General features: G+C 63.3%; 1 protein-coding gene and 1 long non-coding RNA gene across 7 annotated transcripts in view; one reads left to right on the top strand and one right to left on the bottom strand.

Moving 5' to 3' along the window:
• The window catches only part of BAIAP2 (BAR/IMD domain containing adaptor protein 2), a 63,886-nt gene extending 47,643 nt beyond the window's left edge, over nt 1-16,243 (bottom strand). For 3 of the 4 annotated variants that reach the window (XR_012130950.1, XM_036997019.2, XM_036997020.2), the window contains exons 1-3: nt 16,085-16,243; nt 2,997-3,072; nt 717-803 (exon numbers count right to left, since the gene is read on the bottom strand). Coding sequence is in view for 3 of the 4 variants with exons in the window: in XM_036997019.2 (XP_036852914.1) it covers nt 717-803; nt 2,997-3,072; nt 16,085-16,138 (217 nt within the window). In the remaining variant the exon portion in view is untranslated. Of the gene's footprint in view, nt 1-716; nt 804-2,996; nt 3,073-5,847; nt 5,867-16,084 lie in introns of those variants that run through there. The other variant, XM_036997022.2, reaches the window with a different exon arrangement.
• A 338-nt stretch (nt 16,244-16,581) lies between these two features.
• Nucleotides 16,582-19,089, top strand: LOC118968117 (uncharacterized). Of its 3 annotated transcripts, none has more exons than XR_012130948.1 (3): nt 16,582-16,599; nt 17,153-18,191; nt 18,541-19,089. It is a non-coding gene; the product is annotated as an uncharacterized lncRNA (long non-coding RNA). The 3 variants fall into 3 exon arrangements; XR_012130947.1 differs by lacking the exon at nt 16,582-16,599 and adding an exon at nt 16,606-16,805; XR_012130946.1 differs by lacking the exon at nt 16,582-16,599 and adding an exon at nt 16,607-16,805 and having other exon boundaries at nt 17,106-18,191.
• Nucleotides 19,090-19,338: the final 249 nt, after the last annotated feature.

The raw sequence follows: 19,338 nt of genomic DNA, 5'->3' as shown, positions 1-19,338 counted from the left end.
AGGGCAGTGGGGAAAGCGGGAAGGGGCTGACAGGGCTGCTGCCGGAAGCTCCCGCCCGAGGGAGGCAAGGCTGCCCGGGGGGGGGCCAGAATCCCGGGTGCCTGCCAGTGTACCCCAGGACCCGGGTCACTCAAGGGAAGGCGCTGCGCCTCATGCGTCACGCTGCTCGCCCCGGCCATAAAAGGAACAAGAGCTCATCATAGACAATTTACAAAACAGAAAAAACAAAGTAACGGCCGTCCCAGGGATTCAGCAGCTGCGCCCGGGTCTCGCCTCTGCCGGGAGATGCGTATGGCCACACAGAGCTTTACAAAGCTGAGTCACGCTATGGGCCACACTCCTTTTCATTCATTTTTATACCAGGAAGGTTTCCCCATGTCGTTAAATGCCATCATCTGAGACCAAGTTTTTACACAGCTCCCCTACACCAGCCACTGAAGTTTACAAACACCTGTATGCATGGACTGGCCTCGAGACACGCTCCTCAGGACGGACGGCCCTACCAGCACCCGAGGGTGCCCGGGGCACCTGCCTTCAGCGCAGTGTGATGCCACTACCCTTGCTAGCTCTGACGGCTACTGCCACTCAGGGAAAGCTTTTCTCATTTGACGGGGAAAACCTGTCCCCCATCAAATTAGGACCAGACACAAGACAGACCCAGACCCGCCCATCTGACGTCAGCGGCCCCGGGGTCTCTGCCAAGTCAGGGCTCTTACCCAGCTCCTTGGAGCCCTGGCTCTCGCTGGCCAGCTCACCCATCTTCACTAGGGCATCGAAGTAGCCTTTGGCAGCATAGGTCACACCTGAGAGGAGAAAAAGGTGTTAAAGCCCCCCCGGGACTCACGAGCCCAGGCACCTGGGCAGCAGTTGGCTGGGCCCGTGTGCACTTGGGTCCTGGGCTGCACCCAACTGGGGTTCCGCTCACATTCCCCTTCCATCCCATCCCCAGGCTCCTCCTCTGAGAACACAGCGTACATTCAGGTCCAGAGCTCCTCAGCCGAACTGCAGGGGCCTTTGGGCCCTGTGGTCTCTGGCGAGGGGTGGGACCGAGTACACTTCCCAACACAGAGGCCACTCCCTCAGGAACCCCCAAACTGGGCGGTCCCAGGTCTCCATGTGGGGGCCACCGCCCACCAGGCAGCCTAAGGTCAGGGCTTCACACTGCTTCCCATGGTGTCTTCGGCTCTGGTCAGTAGTGGGCCTGACCCCAAGGGACCCACGGGGGTCACTGCTGCTGAACTCCCGGGCCCAGCGCCCCAATGCCTGTGGCCTGTGAACCTCTGGGACCCTGGGTGTGTCTAGCAAACTCCTTCATCTGAGAAGAAGCCCGCCTGCCCTTCTGCCTGGAGGGAGGCACGATGCCTCACTGGCAGGGCTGCAGGGAGCAGCCACCAGTGGCATAATTACAATTTCTAATCTGTTTTCTACAGAACCCAGTTAGGCACCTATAACTGGGTACTTCATCACATTTTATTTAGGTGGTTTTCAATTAAACACACCCAATTTGTTCTGCAGCCCAAGAGTGTGTGCGGCTCCATGGGGTTGAGGGCTGCGCTCAAGACAAATGAAGGGTCGCACACTGGGCACGAGTGCACATGGAGTGGCTGAGGGCAGCTGGAGGATGGTGTGCACAGCCGGGGAGCTCTGTCCTATGGCGCAGCCAGGAAAGTGGGCAGAGGAAGGAGACTCATGGGGAACCGGGTGGGGTGGGCCGGAGGAAACCGAGGGGCATCAAAGGGCCAGAGCGCCCACCCAGAGGAGGACGCGGGAGGGGCCTTGGCCCCGACTCGGGGAGCAAAGTTGCATCACAGCGAGCGAAAGCCATGTCAGAAGTGCCCCCCAGACTCTCTCGGCTCAGGGAAGGACGGCTCCTTCTAACAATTCTGGCAGCACAGAATCTGTGTCTGAAGCCAGGGGCCCAGGGCAGCGTCTCTGTGCTCAGGGCGGAGGACAGTGACAGTGGAAGAGGGCGGCCTGGGAGACCCTAGCAGGGTGCCGGCTGCAGAACTCCTGTGTGCGCCCTGCAAGCAGAGGGCAGCATGGGGAGCCTGCCCTCCAGGCCGACACAGAAACAGACACAGCCAGGGTGGGTCAACGCCATCGACCCCTGCAGCAGGGATGGGGGTACAGTCCGTGGGGGCACTGCTTCCACCCCAGCCCACAGCAGTGGCTCTAGAAGGATGGACCAGGGTCATGGTGGAGGGTCAGGGAGCAGGGTCCTCCTGGTATGACCCCTGCTTGAGCGCAGGCCCTCCTTCCCCTGGACGTGGCAGCAGGCAGGCCTGTGACCAGACACCCCACCCGGAGTCCAGCGAGGCTGCCGCTGCCAGATGCTGCATAGCGGTGCCTGATGGCCATGGGGGCAGAAGAGCACAAGCCGCTCACCAGGCCCTGTCCCTGTCGCCTCTAAGCTAGCGCCCCACAGCACAGCCCCCTGAGGGCAGCTGGCAGAGGTCGGGCATGTCCTGGACGCGCCGTTGCTTACCTGTGGGGGTGGGGGCTTGTCTCACAAAGACGCCACAGTCAGTGTGACAGCCTGACACCTTGGTCTGCAGGAACGTGGCCAAGGGTGCAGGAGACCAGCGGTCAGTCCCCAAGAACAGGGAATGCGGACTCCGTGGGCCCTGCTGGGCGGGAGGGGCCAGACGTGCCCACAGCCCCTGCTGCAGTGGCCTGGCACCTGAGCGGGACAGGTGGGGGTCTTGGAGAGACTGGGTGGAAGGGGGCGGCCCTCCATCCGGGGTCTTTGTGAGCTGCTGACCCCAAACTCAAGGCCACCATGGATACCAGCTGCTTTATGTGAGCCCCAGTCCTGTAGCTTAAAGACCAGCGTAGCAGAGAGACACCCACAGCCGCCCGTCGTCAGAACCCAGACCCTGTGCTTTGTCGCTGCCGCAGAACAAGGCCGAGAGCACGGCTGAGCCGTGACAGCGGGGCCAGGTCGCGGGGCTTGGCTGTCCATGTGCTGACAGGCCGCTCCCCGGCCCGCGGCTCACCTGCCAGGGCCTTCTCGTAGTTCTTCCCCATAGCAATGAAGTTCCGGAGGCTGGGATTGAACTGCTCCATGATGGTCTGGAAGGAAGCAGAGCAAGAGCATTAGCAGCACAGAGACGGGGCCCGGGAGCACCCCGCCAGGGAGGAGTGCCTAGCAGGCACCCCCTTCCAGGGCCCCAGCACAAGGCCCCTGTGAGGCGCCCGCAGTCTGGACCGCAGCCCTGCGGGCCGACCGCACTTGGCCACGCCTTCCATGCGGAGCATGAGGACAGACCCAGCACCCGCGTGCTGGGCTTTGAGGATTAACGGGAGAGACGCGCGGGGCACTCCGTACAACCGGCGCTCAGACGCGGCACTGCTGAGGGGCCATTCCCACGTCTGGCAGGGCTGAGTCAGCCAAGGGAGGCCCCCGCGGCCACACAGAGGCACCCCCTCCCCCGAGCTCCACGCAAAACAGCAATTACCACACAGCAGCGCTGATTAGAGGGGCCCACAGCTAGCCTGCCAACACTGTGCTATGAGTAATCCCACGGGCTCCCGGGCTGTTTGCCCCATGGACTGATGTCTGGGTGCCAATACCAGCAGTTCTGAGAATGCAGAAATTAGATTTTCACTGCAAAAGCCAAATAAATGTTTTAATTACAAGGCGTAGAAACAGGCACACACAAACAGCAGCCAAATGTAGGCTCTTGGGTGGGTGACGCCCTGCCCGTCAGCCCACGGGGGGTGTTCAGCTGGGTGGGCCACTGCCCATGGCTCCAGGCCTGTTACCATGACAGGTGGCCGAGCTTTCCTAGGGATGAAACGGAAACTGCCCAGTGCTGCCCGGACCCCGCAGGCCCACCCTCCCTGCCCCGACCCCAGGTAACACTGCCAGCCCTTGGCGGGGGCATCAGGTACAATGTGACAGCATGCCGCGAAGGATTGCGGAGGTAAGTGGGCGAGGAGGCAGGCTCAGTGGCGGGCACCTGGCAGTTGGTGGCAGGTCTGAGCAGATCCATTCGGTCTGGCTCCATTTTTGAAATGGCTGCCCTGGGGAAGCCCTTCAAAGTGAAGGTATGAGTGCAGACAGGCCTGGGGGCTCGCAGCAGAAGGAGGGGTAAATGCACGGCCCAGCTGACCTCCACCCAGACCTCAGGGCAGAGAAATGCTACAGGGCTCCTGTGTGCTGTTCAAACCACAAACAAGCAGGGCCAAACCTGGCAAGAGCGGCTGGGACCCCAAACCCGAAGCTGTGTGTGCACGTGTACACGTGAGCGTACACCAGCACACGCATGCATGCAGCTTCAGTATGAGGCGTGTTTCTCACCATAAGACAGACACATATCTGTGGCACACCCTAGGGGGTGGTCATGAAGAGCCGACCCCACGCCGAGCTCCAGGACAGCCTGACCCACCCGGGGCTCCATTCAGAAGAGCAGGTTCCACCCAAGCTCATCCTTTGAGTCCCAACAGCATCCTGAGTGACAGCAGGAAACAGGCTAGAAGCCACCCAGGCCAACCAACAGGGTCGCCATGGTGGCCCACCCACGCCTCCTGGTGACACACGGGGATAGCTGCCAGGTTTCACTTCCTTAGTGCAGCATCTGAGCTCACAGACAAGGAATGCTGGGGTGAGCAGGCAGGGTGGGAGGGCCGCCAGGGTGCCAGCCAGGCCACCTGGCCAGGGTATGCCTCTGCTCTGCTGAGAAGGGGCGGGGGACCAGGTCTGGTCACACGGGAGCTGCTGTGCACCTGGAGGCAGCAGAAACGTAGTGCCATGGGGCTGGCATCGGAGGGGGCCCCTGCTTCCTTCTCTGCAGCCAAGTGCACAGAAACCCACCCCTGGACTAAGGGCGGGCCTCCTGGGGAAGCCTGCGGTGGGCACTTGCAGTCAATGTCACCCACCAGCCAGTTCAGGCGAGGACTCTGCCAGGAGGGATCCCAGTGGCTGGAGCAAGGGAGAGAGTCCTTGCTGGAAGGTCCCCCAGAGCCTAAGCCCACTGTAGTTCTGGGGCTCACACAGAGGCATTTGGACCTGGTGGGCCATGCCATCTCCAGGCCCAAAACAGGTCCAGACCCACCTTCAGAGGACTTAGGTGGGTTCCTGACAGCACACCCCTGGCCCAGCCACCACGGGTGAGCTTTCTCCACACCTGCCCCCACGGCCAGCTCCTCTAACCAGGCCTGCGCAGCCTCTCCGCAAGCCACAGAGGCGTCTGGAAGCCTAGGCCAGGAGTGCCAGGAGCCTCAACCCCAGAACCACGCGGAGGGCGACTCCATGGGCTCCAGAATGGCTGCGTCTTCTCACGGGTCGCTTAGCCCCCAAGGAGCTGAGGTCCAAACACCCCACATCGTACATCCTGCGGCAGCCTGGGCCCACATACTCAGAAAGGCGGGGGGAGGGCCTTTCCAAAGGGTGTTCAGAGGCAGGCGCCAGGCCAGGAGGGGCACTTCCCTGTCCTGGCGCCTTGGCTGGCCCCTGCTGGTGGTCCGGGAGCTGCAGGCATCCCAGGCAGGAGGTGCTGGCCTCTCGTCTGTCCTGAAACTCGGCCATGGGGGACACACACAGAGGTCCCAGGACCCCTCACCACAGCCAGACCTCCTACAGACGGAGCTGTGACCAGCATTTCCTTCAAAATCCGGTACCTGTCCTATGCGACCGAAGCCCCGGAAAGCGCTCGCACCCTGCGGCACCCCACCGTGTGTTCACTCATCTGGCAGCTTTTGGGGGCCCAGAACAGTATCAGCACCGGCCCGTTCTTGCTCCTAGGCGCTGGCTCACATTCAGTGTTCACCAGGGAACACCTGCCGGGTTCCAGGCGGGTGCTGGGGTGCTGTGGGGGCCCCCGGACATCCCCACAGAATACACACCTGGGAGGGTGGGTGAGGAGGGCCCTGCCAGACACGCACAAGCTCAGGCGGGTGCAGTCACCCTCCTGCCCGGATGTCACAGCCAGTGAGCCCACCAGCCCCGGAGTCGCAGGAACCCTGGCCTTCACTGCACCTTTAGGGCAGGGGTGCCCGGCCACCCCCTCTGTCCCATGACCCAACCGTGCATTCCTACAGGCGCACCTGGGAGGGGCGGGACCCTGACAGCGGGAGACCCTGAGGCCTTCCTACCGGGTGGCCTGGATGGCTGCTTTTATTTGCTCTGGTCACGGGTCTGCCCAGCCAGCGAGGGCAAAGGGCAGTGCGACAGCCCCAGCTCCAACCTGGGGGAGCGAGGGGAGCGGCTGCCAAAGGACACTGCTCGGGCCCCTCTCGCACGCGGCCGCACCAGCCCAGGCACGCTGCTGCTCCCGGGCGACGGCCCCTCTCCGGCACCTTCCGGCAGAGCTGCCTCCAACCCAGAGCACAGTCTCTGCTTCCCTCCACCCTGTCCTACAGCAAGGCCAGGGCGGACGCGCCAGTCTGCACCCTGAGCACACGGGGTACGTGGGGCCCCGCCAAGCTGTAGCTTCTCTCTCTGTACCCACAACACCTGGAAGAACAAACTTAGAGGTCAAGACAGCACTGGGACCACCAGGCCAAGTGGGGGGAGGTTAGCCTTTAGCCCCTCACCCTGTGTCCTTACCTGGCTGATCCATCTGACAGACAGACAGACAGACAGACAGAGGGGAAGAGCCCGCGACAGGGCGTGACGGAGCAGTGTTCCAACTGCAGGCGGCCACAGAGCTGAGCTGCCCACCGTGGGCCCCTGCTGCCCGACGGGCCACCTGCCCTGGGCTCCCTCAGAAGCCCCATTCCAGCAACATGAGGCTCAGGCTGGGGGCTGAGCTGACTCTCGCCTACTCCAGGGTACCTCATCCTTGAGGGAAGGGGGCCCGGTGCCCACCCCATCCACACACCCAGGACACATGGTCTACAGCCTCCGAGGGGCCAGTGCCTGGCTGCCCCGACCACCTGCCCTTGTCTCATCCCTGTCATGATTCGGCAGGACAAGCGCGTGCTGGCTTTGGGGCCGAAGCCCGGCCCACTGCCCGGGAGCTGCCAGGGAGAGGGTAGTAGCTGCTATCCAAGAGTAGCTGCCAGATGTGGCCCCCTGAAGGAGCCCCGACTGGCTGGGGCCCTGGGTAGAGGGCCTGGCTCACAGCACAAGCTGGGGGTGGAAGGACTTGGGAAGCTGGGCAGCTCTGCACGGCTCCCACCTGCCATCTTGTCTCCCTCTAAAGGCTGGACATCTGTCCCAGGGACCCGTCCTGAAGGAACAGAACCAACTCCAGAAGTTCAGTGGGTGCTGAGAGGGCTTCCAGGATGAGGAGGCCGATCTTGAACTGGATCTCCCTTGGTTGGAGCCAGAGAGAAGGCAGGAATGCATTCACACTGATTTAGGGAATGAGTAGATGCAGTGGAAGCTTCCAGAACAAAATGGCCTTGGGGTGAGGACGGGAGAGCAGAGGCCAGCAGGGGACCACAGGAAACACCCCCAAGGACAGGCATGAGCCGAGTGTTGCTCAACGGGCTAGTTATGCTTTAACGGCACAAGGCCACCTTCCCAGACCTTCTTTAAGATGCCCCCACCCCCGACCCCCTGGGAAACCAAGAGCCCCCACAGGCCACAGCTCACCCCAGGCCTGCCCAAGGGCACGGGGCACCCACACCCCAGCCCCAGCCTCCCAACGACGGCGCGGGAGAAAACACCTTGCGGCTGACGGGGTGTGAGGTGAGGCGCCGGCCCTTCCAGAACAGAGGGCTGGAGTCCCCACCGCAGGGAGCAGGGCAGGCGGGGGCAGCGCCTGGCTCTCTGGGAGGTGGAGGAGAGGCCTGGAGGTGGCTGCAGGAGGGCCTCCACACTATGCGGGGGCTCCACCATGCCTCAGAGCTCGGCCAGGGCCAACCAGGGGGCAAGAGAGGCCAAGAAATCGCCCTGCAGTGGGGCAGTGGTCTCAGCCCTGCCAGCTTCCCAAGAAGCCACCAATTTACAATAAAGTGACAACTTGTGTCTTTGGCTGGGCGCCCAGGGACACACCAGGAACACAGTGGCTTCCATTATGAGGGGCCACAGGGTGAGCACCCCTTCCCATCACCCCTGCAGGCCCTGCACCATGGGGTCCTGGGTCCCTGGGAGGTGGGATGGCCTGAACAACACGGGGATGACAGCAGAATCCCAGCCAACTCTCCCGTCCCGGCTCTTTGCAGGGGCCAGGCACAGGGTCTCAGCATATCACCATTTCCTTGGGCCTTGGACACCCTCACTCCCACCCCAGCTCTCTCTTGGGGCCTGCAATCCTCAGTGCCCCAAGCCTGACCCCTCCTGGCTGAGGTCCCGGTGGGCAGAGAAGCCCCAGGTCAGGGGCCCAGCAGCCAGGCAACTTCCTTCCTGTCTGGGAGGCCCATCCTGCCCATCCCGGCTTCAGGGAGCACAGCCCATGAGTCGCCGCACATGCCCGCCATGTCCAGGCCCAGGTCCCATGACCCCCGGCCCCTCAGCCCTCAGAAGCGACGACCACACCAGGGGACGTGGGCATTCGGGCTGCTATCTGCCCAGTCAGCACGAAGCTGAGGCCCTCGATCCCCACCAGATGCCGAGATGAAGCCAGTGCGCCCTCCAAAAACCACGCCACACTGAGGCCTGCCCTGTCCCTGAGGTCAGAGGGAAAGGCACACAGGCCTGGAGATTCAGACACACAGCCCCCAGGACCCGGCTGCACCTTGGGGCGGGGACCCTTGGCTCACTGGGTGTCAGGGGCTGAATCTGTCCTCTAAAAACGCAGGTGTTGAGGTCCTAACCCCCAGTACCTTAAATACTGTATTTGGAGAGTCTTTACAGAGACCATTAGGTTCAAGGAGGTCATGTGGGAGGGCCCTGATCCACTACGGCTGCTGTCCTTCTACGAAGAGGTCGGATGATTCATGCACAGATGGACCTTGAGGATGTGGGAGGGGAGGGCCCCAGGACCCCAGGCCAGCACTGTGACACCTGGTCCCGGCCCTGACACCCTGTCCCGGCCCTGTGACTCCCTGTCCCGGCCCTGACACCCCATCCCGGCCCTGACACCCCATCCCGGCCCTGACAGCCAGTCCCATCCCTGACACCCAGTCCCGACCCTGTGACACCCAATTCCGGCCCTGACACCCCATCCCAGCCCTGACACCCTGTCCCGGCCCTGCCACCCCGTCCCGGCCCTGCCACCTGGTCCCGACCCTGTGACACCCAATTCCGGCCCTGATACCCCATTCCAGTCCTGACACCCCGTCCCGGCCCTGACACCCCATCCCAGCCCTGACACCCTGTCCCGGCCCTGAAACCCTGTCCCGGCCCTGCCACCTGGTCCCGACCCTGTGACACCCAATTCCTGCCCTGACACCCCATTCCAGTCCTGACACCCCGTCCCGGCCCTGACATCCCGTCCCGGCCCTGACACCTGGTCCCAGCCCTGCCACCATAGTCCTGGCCCCAGCCTCCAGGTGGGAGAAACAAGCGTCTGCTGTTGCAGCTCAGCCTGCAGTGTTTTTTCCTGGTGCCCAAGCCTGCAGAGGCCCTGGGTCAGTCCCAGCTCGTGGAGAAGGGCCAGGGCTCTGGTTCCCCTGTCACTGCTGACAACAGAACTGTCTGGTCACTGCTTGGTAACCAGAACATTCCAAGGCCACTGACCCGTCCTTGTCCCGGGGAAGGCTCCCTGCTGATGAGCAAGCAGGCACGCAGCCCTGGAATGCCCTGGAACTGCCTCTCCTCCCCCACCCTCACCTCAGGCGGGGCGAGCTGGCCCAGGGGGAGGCTGTCAGGCTGACGGGTACCCAGGAAGTCAGACAGCGGCACAGGCTCAGCCTGCGCCTCCCCACTCCGCCACTGACCTGCTCCCCTAGAACTCTCCATTCTGAAAGCTGATAGCCACAGCCACCACCTCCCCAGCCCATCTATGCCAGGAAGCACCCTGTCACCCCACGCAGTCATTAATGAGAAAATGGCACAGAAGGAAAGAGCTTGCCTGAAACCCAAGGGACTCCTGATTGGGGTCCAACCCCAGGTCAGCCAGGTACCAGCTGATGGCCTGGGACATGCCATGTCACATCACTGGGGCTCCCCAGCTAGCCTAAGTCCCCCAGAGCGCCCCTCAAAAGCAGTTCGGGATGAGGGAGGTCACACTCATACAGCTCAGCACAGGGCGTGGACCACAGCATCACAGGTTCTTCACGACGACCAGCAGGCAGAGCTCAGGCAGCCCGGGCTGCCATTCCACCTCCTGCAGCGCAGAGCTGGAGGGAGAGCGCGAGGCGCCTGCTCTCACAGCCCCTCTGCAGGTGGGGCCTCGCCAAGGAGCCTGAAGCAGTACTCCTGCCACCTGCTTGACTGCAGCCCCCAAGCCTGGGCCAGCAAGGCCCTGACTCCCAAGGGCATGAGCACCGTTGGCCCCGGACTGCAAAGGACATGTCTTCTGCAGGAGGGGCAGGAGGGCATAATGGAGGTGTGGACAACAGGCCACTTCTGCCAGAGTGTCACTGGGGGCAGAGGGGTCTCGACTGGCTGCACTGGCTCAGAGGGGTCCCAGGCCCACTGTACCCCAGGCGAGGCACTTCTTCTGTTAAAAGCCCCCCGGAAGCAGCAAGGCCGCTCTGCCTTAACAGCCCTGACCACCCTCAGCTCCAGGTGCTCAAAGTTCTAGCTCCGGGGGTGGGGCCACCCCCCCCATCTCCACCCCACTTCCAACATCAAGATGTCAATTTCTTTCACAGCACAGACACCCCAGAAATCCAGTGCATTTCACGATCTGCTACATGCATGTCATCACCTGGCATAGGCCTCCCTGGTGACTGTCCCTGGCTTGCCTGAGCAGGGCAAGCCTGCACGTTACACCCACAAGCCCCTCAGCAACTAAAGAGGGCCAGGGCCCTGCCTGCTGTCTGAAAACCTTTGATCAAGAAATGAGTGCTAGCAAGAAAAGTGACAGAACGGGTTCTGGGGGCCTGGAAGACAACCCCAGAGACTTGCTCAGGAAGCACCTGTCACCAGCCCCCGTGGCTCAGGGGAGTGGCTGCAGGGCACCCTGACACTGACAGCTACCAGCTGAGACAAAGTCTAAAAGAGCCAGACTTTGAACGCAAAGCAGTTTTAGCAAAACCCTACCAGTTTATTCCATGCACACTTGATAAATGGTTTTTAAAAAAATCTGCCAAAATAATTCTAAAACTATTCCCACAAGTCGAAAATAAAAATCCCATGCAAGAAGACGGTGCTGTGCTCTGGCCGGCAGCCCTGTTTCCTGGTGGCCCAAAGGCTTCCCAGCGTTGCCACGGTGGGGGTGTGGGGACCCAGGGGCATGTGTGAGGACACCACCCCCATTCCACCTGCTTCGGGCAAGCGGATGGGCCCTCGGAGTGCTCGCCTCACAGCCATGGACACCAAGACCAGCTTCACAGACCCTGGACAGGCACTGGGGCCAGAAGTGGAGCTGCAGGGACACAGGCACGTGCTGGCCACCGTGCACACTGCAGGAGGGGACCCGCTCAGCCTCCGAGCAGGGCAGGAAAAGGCCTGGTGAGCTTCCTGCCAGCCTGCCCTGCAGCCGGCCGACTCATCGTGGTCTCTGAGGCAGTCTGGAATAGGAGCCCAAGGCGGGTGGAGGGGTTCACTCAAGGCCCTGCCTGCCCCCTGGCAGGAGGAAGGGGGTCCTGCCAGCAATCCAGGCACAGCCCCTGTCTGCCCCCCTGAGGTTCCAGGCAGCACAGAGACGGGCCTGGGTCTCACCTGCATCAGACCTGCCCTCCCACCCCTGCCCCACTCCTCAAAGGCCTGACTGTGCCCTTGGGCCTCTCAGCTCCCCCCCCCTCAGCATGGGGACCAACATCAAGGACCCCAACTGCCCAGCTAACATCCAGGGTACACACAGGCCCTGAGCCGCTGCTCTCAGAGCCCACAGCTGACACGCAGACCCCAGAAGGGGTGGCCCAGCAGTGCAGATGTAGGCACCCTACAGCCCAGACATGGGGCTCACTGTGGCCAAGCATGGATGCTCATGTGCCAGCCAGTGGGGGAGCCATGTGGGGCCTGAGTCACCACACCTGGGTCTCAGGCGAAGGCTGGGGACAGAATGTCTTTCATTTTAAGAGGTCCTGGGCACCAACCTCCCAGGCACCCAGAGGGGCCCATGGGTGCACCCCCAACCCACCCTGCCCTCTCTGGGTTGGGGCCCTTCGAGCCACCTTGCAGCTGCGCAGCACAGTCAGAGCCAGGAGTGAATGGGAGCTGGTGGGGGCGGGGGCAGTGCTGGGGGAGGTGCCATCTCAGCCCATGCGTGCAGGCAGCTGATGGAGGCACTGCTCTGAGGGCAGCCCGTGCAGCATCCGGGACACGTCTGTACCATCCTGAGGCCCCAGTAGGGCTGCCAGGAAGGCAGTGGAGGGTGGGTCCTGGTCAGTGCATCTGGGGGTGAGGAAGGAGGACGGGAGCCAGCCTCGCTGGTGGCCCAGGGTGCCCCCAGGCCAGATCAGCTGCTCATGTGCCCTCCCCAGGGGGTGAGAGCACAGGCAACACCTGCCCAGGGCCCCACTGCAGGCTGAGCGGGCACGTATGAGTGGCAAGGCCAGCCCTACCCACGGCCCACGCGGTCTCTTGGTGACATCTCAGGACCTCATGAACAGGAACCAGACCCGTAATCTGATGGGAAAGGCCAGCAGGGCCCTGGGCTCCCTGCTGGCCTGCCACCCATGCTTGGGAGGAGAGCCCTAAGGAAACCTTGTCCCAAATTAGGTGGCAATGGGAACAAACACCCCCACACACACACGGCTCCCTGCTGACAACACTCATCAAACCTGGGCCAGCAATGCCCACCATTCTGACCTGGGACCTGGGTTCGTTCCACGTGACAAGCCAACTTCCCCAGCAAAGGACACATGCTTGAGGCAAGACCCATCTCCCAGGCAAGATGCTCCCAGCCCAACTGGAAACTCTGCAGAGCCGCCTCGCCCTGGGCCTGGGTGTCCCCGAGCCGCCCGTTACATTCAGTAGCCAGGCACCAGGCACCCCACAAGCCAACAGCAAGAGTCCTGTGCCACAGAGCTGTCCACTCCTGGGATGTGCCTGGGCACAAAGAGCTGCTGAAGCTGGTCAACTCAGAGGGCAGTGCAATGAGCCTGCCCTGGCTACTCTGAGGATTCAAGGACCCTGCTTCAATGCCGGTGGGAGGAAGGCAGGCGCCATGTAGCAGGCCTGAGAGAAGCAAAGCAGACAGCTGCTGAGGACAGCAGGCAGTCTTATCAGAAGGCACCACCCCAAGTGGGAGCCCCTGAAAGTGCCTCTGAAGCAAAGGGAGCAAAGCACCACATGCGTGCACGCATGCTCACACATGTTCAGTATACATGTGCACACACGTACATGCACACATAGCTGGGCCTGGTGCTGGGACCCTTCACCTCCTTAGCAAAGCAGGCCCTGGGTCTGCTCCTCCCAGAGGCATCTCCACTGCCAAGGAAGTGCCTGAGTCCACTTCACCCTCCAACTGGGGGCCTGCTGGCTCTGTCCGCTCCAGATGCCAGCTTCTGACAATGGCCAGGAGTTTGGCATGACTGGCCAACCATGGGTGAAGGTGGAGAGGCTCTGAGCCTAGTGGCATAGGACTGAGGGGCCCCATGCTTCCCAGCACTCCCCAAAACACACACCTGGGAGAGTGAGTCGGATGTGACAGAGGGTAGCAGGCAGGGCTTGAGCAGCCACGACTCAATCAGAAAAGCCAGCAGTGGGCTCTGCCCTGCCCAGGTGGATTCCTTCCTACCAGCGCCTGATGCCTACCACCTTTCACCAGCCCTCACCAGTTGGCAAGCCTGACCAACTCCTGGCTCCAGGCCCCTACTGGCACCGGCCACCTTCACAGGGCAACTTCACATGGCCAGGCCAGCTTCCCCATGGCAGCTGCAGGGTAAGGATGACCAGACAGCCTCTAGTGACCACCAGCATGTTGACCAAGGCTTGATTGCCAAGGCACCACAGATGGCCCGAGGCTTTCCTGGGGATTCCGTCCCCCTCTGGCTGTCTCTCGCCTTCCGGCATCCTCAGGACCAGCCACGGCACCACCTAGAGAAGCTGCTGGCGCCACCACCCTCAAGGGCCATCAAATCACACAGGAGCAGGATACAAGACCAGGAGAAAAACATCCGCCGCACTGTGGAACCACCAGGAGCTGAGGCCGGCGGCTGAAGAAGCCCTCTGCAGCACACAGGGGTGCTCGGGGCGCTCTCCCAAGGGGCTGTGGCTGGGCTTGACTCTGAGCAGGAGATGCCCACCCCTCACCCTCTGCCCCTCGCCCCAGGTCCTGGGCTGCAGGCTGTTACCTGCGCCCACCCCTGGAGGGCCCAGCCCAGTGCCTGCCCAAGAGGGCTTCAGTCCACGTCCCCCTGCCCAGGGTCAGAGGGTGAGTGCTCAGCAGGCACCAGGAAGCCATCCTGCTCCTGCCCCCTTCATCTTCCATTAAATTCCCTGAGGACGCAGCTCCCGCGGGAACCCAGCCGCAGGGGAAGAGGTCAAAGTCTCCCTTACGGATTCTTCCAGGGAGGAGAACCAAGACCGTACACTGATTCTCGTACTTTTAATCGGCAAAGCCAAAGACAGGAGTCCCTGCTCCTTCCTTCTCTGCCGTGGCAAACACCACTCAGCCGCAGCTGAGGAGATGCAGGGGCCAAAGCAGACAGCTGAGCCTCGGCGCAGGGTGACACGGCGCGGGGCCACATCCCAGCCACTCTTCCCCGGCCACCAACCCGGGCACACAGGCAGCAGAGACCACGGGACGGCAGGCCAGCTGGTGTTGACGCACGGTTGACTCCAGCTGCATCCCGACTGAGCCTTCGGTGGGGCTGGTTTCCGCCTGGCCAGCGCGCCCAGGCCGCCGACCAGCACCGGCCCTGCCTCCAAACCTCAGGCTCCCCAGGGTCAAAACACGAAGTAACAGAGGCGGCACTGAGTGGCTGCAGAGCGTCAGGCCGAGCACCGCCCACAAACCCAACCTGCCGGTGCAGTGCGGGCCTGCTCCCAGGCTCCAGCGTTAGCAGGGGGCACGGCCTGCACACACAAAGCTCGGCGACCGGCCGCAAAGCCTGGGGCTCAATGCCACACCTTCCCACGGGAACTCATTCGTCACCTGACCTGCCCAACGCAACCCAGACCTGCCTGTTGAATATGTGCCCCAAACCCTCCAGTCTGCTTCCAAAGGGGCTACGAGCCCCCAAGCGCAGGGATTCTAACAGTTTCCTGCCACCACTCCGCGGACAGATCCCACTTCAGACATCCAGACAAATCACAGCTGTGTGGAAACTGCTTGGCTCTGGCTGCACCCTCACTGCCGGGCTTACAAGAGTTGTATTAAGCGTGATTGTGGGATTGCCCGGAGCAGAGCCATACCACGCTCCCCTCGTAATTCTTGCTGTGAAACTTCCCGTTTAATGGTTTCGGGGCAGAAACAGGGAAAATAGGAAAAAAATACTCTGACCAGCACTCCTCTCCCACCCGCTGCAATAATGAGCAAATCATCGCGGAACTAATGAGTAATGATTTAATAAACCTCCGTCCCCTGGCAGCATTTGCAGAGCAACGCGACCAGAAACGTATGCCACCGACTCTACGCGGTGCCAAGCGTGTACGAAGGCTGCTCCTTTTGCGCTCCGCCCCCGCCGGTCTGCTCCGGCCCGCCGGCGGCTCCCGGGCTTCGGGGCCACAGTGCTAGCGCCTCCGCGAGTGGGAGACCTCGCCGACCCGCCGCGCCCGGGCCGAGCACCAAGGCCTGTTGCGCCGCCGAGACCCCGCGCTGCCTGGGCCCCGGCAGCCGGGCTCCGGCCCGCGACTTCGGACGAACGGCGCCGGCGGGCCCGCCGTTACATAAGAGCTCGGCTCGGTCGCCCGCCCCCGGCCCCGCGGCGCCGCGGACCGGGAAGCCCGGGAAGCGCCGGGGAGCCGACCGCCGCCGGAGGGGCCTCCGAGGCCGCCTCCGCCCCCGCGCCGCCCGCCTCGCCCCCGCGCCCCCATCCCCGAGGGCTCCAGTCCGCGCGAGCGGCCAGCCGGGGGCGGGGCGCCCGCGCCCACCTGTGACCTGCAGGCGCCGGGGTCCCGCTGGCGCGCGGGAGGACCCCGAGGGCCTGCGGCCGCCTGAGTCGGGCCCGAGGGCGCGGGCGTTGCGGGGCTCACCTTGTAGACATTTTCCGTGAGCCGGTGCATCTCCTCCGAGCGCGACAGCGACATGGTGCTGGTCCGGCGGCACCACGGACCGGAGCGGGGGCGCGGAGGTGGCGGGAACTGCGGAGACGGCGGGCACGCGGAACGGACCAGGATCGCGGCGCCCCGCCGGCGGCCGCCTTTATAGCCGCGCATGCCCCGCCCCGGAGGCCCCGCCCCCGAGTGCCCCGCCCCCGCCGCGCCCGGTTCGCGCCCCCGGCCGCCCGCCCCCAACCAGCACCGCCGCTGCCAGGCAACCGGCAGGCACCGCCCCCGCACCGCCCTTCCCATTGGTGGGTTCGGGAGTCGGGGGCCGGGGGCGGGGCCCGTGGGCCAACACAGGGCAGCGATTGGCTGGCGGCGCTGTCGGTCGCGGGCGAGGAGGTGGAGGTGCGGCGCGGGATGGGACCCTGAGAACAGGCTGAGGGGCCGGCGACAGCCGGGCCGGGGGCGGCGTGGCGGGGGCGGGCGGCGCAGGAAGAAGGCATGTAGGTGGGGAGTGGGGGCTTCGGCGGCAGGCGCGCGCGTGGGGGCGGCTCTGCGCACAGTGGCGAGGCGGGGCGGCCGGGCCCGAGCGCTGCTACGGCGTGGGCGGCGGTGTCGCGGGCTGGCGCCAGGCGGGAGGAGCCCTGGGCGCTGGGCCGCCGGCCGCGCGGGTTTGGCCAGGGAGGAGGAGAGGCCGGCGCGCGGCCCGGTGAGTATGCGAGGCGGCGGCGATGCCGGGCCGGCCTTCCCGGGAGGCGCGGGGTGGGCCCTGGGATGAGCTGGGAGGGCCTGGGAGGCAGGACCCTGGGAGGGGAGGGCCCGGGGGGACTGAGGGGCCGCCCGCGGGTGGGGAGAGGAGCTCGCGGCGGAGAAGGTCCCGCCTAGGGGCCGACCTGCACCGCGGCCTCCCGTCCGATCCACCTGGGGAACCTCACATAAATTAGACTCACTCGGGGAACTATTTGCTTTACGTGGAGGACGCCAGACCTGAGTGTCTCCCTTCCACTAGGACCGGCACCCACCCCCCAGCACCCCGATCCCTTCCCGTCCCAACAGCCTGTCAGGTGACCTTCAGGTGCGCGCGCCCGGGGAATCACAGACCCACCAGACACCGGGCGGACCCCCGACAGTCCGCAAGGAGCCGAGACAGGCCCGGAAGAGGCAGCGTCTGTGGCCCGGATGCGTCGTGCTCAGCTTCATGGGGTCGCAAAGACTGGAACAGTGCTGTTCGGGGGGCATGGCCTCCCCTCCCCACCGCGAGCCTTCCTGTACAGACAGATCCTTGTTAGTTTATTTCCTTCCCTAGACTGGCCCTGGCTTCCTCCTTTCTCTTCACTGCTGGCAGTGTTTTAAGGTGGATCCCTGTGTATGCAGTTCCTGAGATTCGTTTGGTTGCAAGTGACAGAAAGAATGGGCACTAATAATGAGGGCATCTACTGGCCCACAAGCAGGAGGTCCGCACCATCTACCTCCCCACGTCCCTGTCCTTCAGGCTGGCTTGCTGTGGTACACACTTCCATCCTGCCAAATCTGGGCTGACCTGAACGGGGTCACAGGCCAAGGTGGATCTGGGTGGGGGCTAGGGAGAGTGTGCTTGTCCAAAGGGGAGCGAGTGTCTGGACCCAGAAGCGCGACGGGGAGGCCAGCAGGAAGAACGGGGCTCTCATGGCTCCAGGACGGGAACCAGCCTGCAGAGAGCGCCTCTGGCTCTCCGCTCCCACAGACACGCGACAGTAGAGGAAGGGCAGAGGCCCGGCCAGGAAAGCGTCCGTGATCCTGAGCCTGGCTCCACACTCTAGAAGGTCCTTTTGGTGAGCGCCCTCCTCCTGCCTAAAGATCGCTCACATTCAGTGTTGGCTGATGTAAGGGATCCATTCAGAGCCCACCCCGTCTTCCAAGTGCACGAACGGCTCTGCAGTCTTACCCCGGGCCTGCTCCCTCTGCCTGCAGCTGGGCAGGAGGTGAGCAGCTGGGGGGAAGCCGTCAGTCAGAAGAGCATTCACAGAGCACCTTCTACCAGTGGGCACGAGAGCCACCCAGGAACACACACCGGCGATGGCAGGCATGGAGCAGAGCGTGGGAACAGTGCACACAGGTGTGGAGAACAGAGGCAGGAAGGTCAGGGTCCTGCCCAGCAGCTTCCCTGACCCACCAGCAGCCCCTTCAGCAGAAAGGAGGAGGTCTGAGCCCCAGGCCACAAGGCCACTAGTGTACTCTGAGGCTTTTCCTATGTGGAAGCCCCTTCGAATGGCGGCGGTGTCTGGGGTGGGGGCTGAGGACCAAGGGTAAGGACTCAGGGCCAGTCAGTGGGCTGGGTGTTGAGAGGTCAGCCCCAGCACAGGCTCCTGGGAACCAGGGAGGCATGCTTGTCTGGCACCTTTTTTACCCTGGAGCTGTTCAGAGCTCTTTACAAACCTACCCGGTTCCTTCTTCCCTCGACTCAGAGTGCTGGGACCGTGGGATCTAGTGACGGAGGTTGGAAGTCTGCAGCTGAGAAAGCCCTGCCCAGACTTGGGGTCTGGCCCACCCCCTCCAGGACCAGCACGAGATCCACTGCTCATGGAGAAGCTTTGCTCTTCCCACCTCCTGCAAGATGTCTGGCTAGGACGCAGCACCCCAGGCCTGACCTGGGGCGGGGACCAGGCGGTGTGTCCTTCCTCGCCTGGGGCAGGAGGAGGGAGCAGCTTGAGTCTCTGAGAACTGCTGGTCTTGGTGTCACTTCTGATTGCCAGTCGTCCCCTCTGCGGTCCCCAGGACGGGGGAGGCATGTAGCCATGGTGACCTTCAGCACCCCAGCTCTGAGGCAGAGAGTCCCTTGCCCTGTGCACTGGCGATGGGCCCTCAAACATGCAGGGTGCTGAGCCGGGGTCAGAGGCGAGGATCTGGGGCCACACAGAGCCTCCAACACTGACCCCAGGTCAGCTGGCTGGCCTGGCAGCCCTGGGGAGAAGGGCTGGAAGCAGGGAGAATAAAAGTGCATCTTCTTCAGCTTATTTTTAGTTGTGTTATGTAAGTGGCTTCATCTCAACGTCACGTAGGGAGGGGGGTCTCAGATTTAATTACAGGATGACAGCCTTTGCTTTGCAAGCAAGCTGTTCTCCTGGCAAGGCAGGCGCAGGGATTGTGAATTTTTGCTAAACAGAAGGCACCCTTTCTGGGGTGGCCACCCAGCAAAATCAGCTCTCTTTTTGACCAGCCTAGCCTGGTTTCAGCTGAGCTTCACCTCAGGTGGTGGTTTGTCT

This window comes from Manis javanica, chromosome 4 (genome assembly GCF_040802235.1).
Source record: "Manis javanica isolate MJ-LG chromosome 4, MJ_LKY, whole genome shotgun sequence".
NCBI lineage: Eukaryota > Metazoa > Chordata > Mammalia > Pholidota > Manidae > Manis > Manis javanica.
Note: the sequence above shows the minus strand (reverse complement) of the source record. Positions and strands in the feature narration are given on the sequence as shown.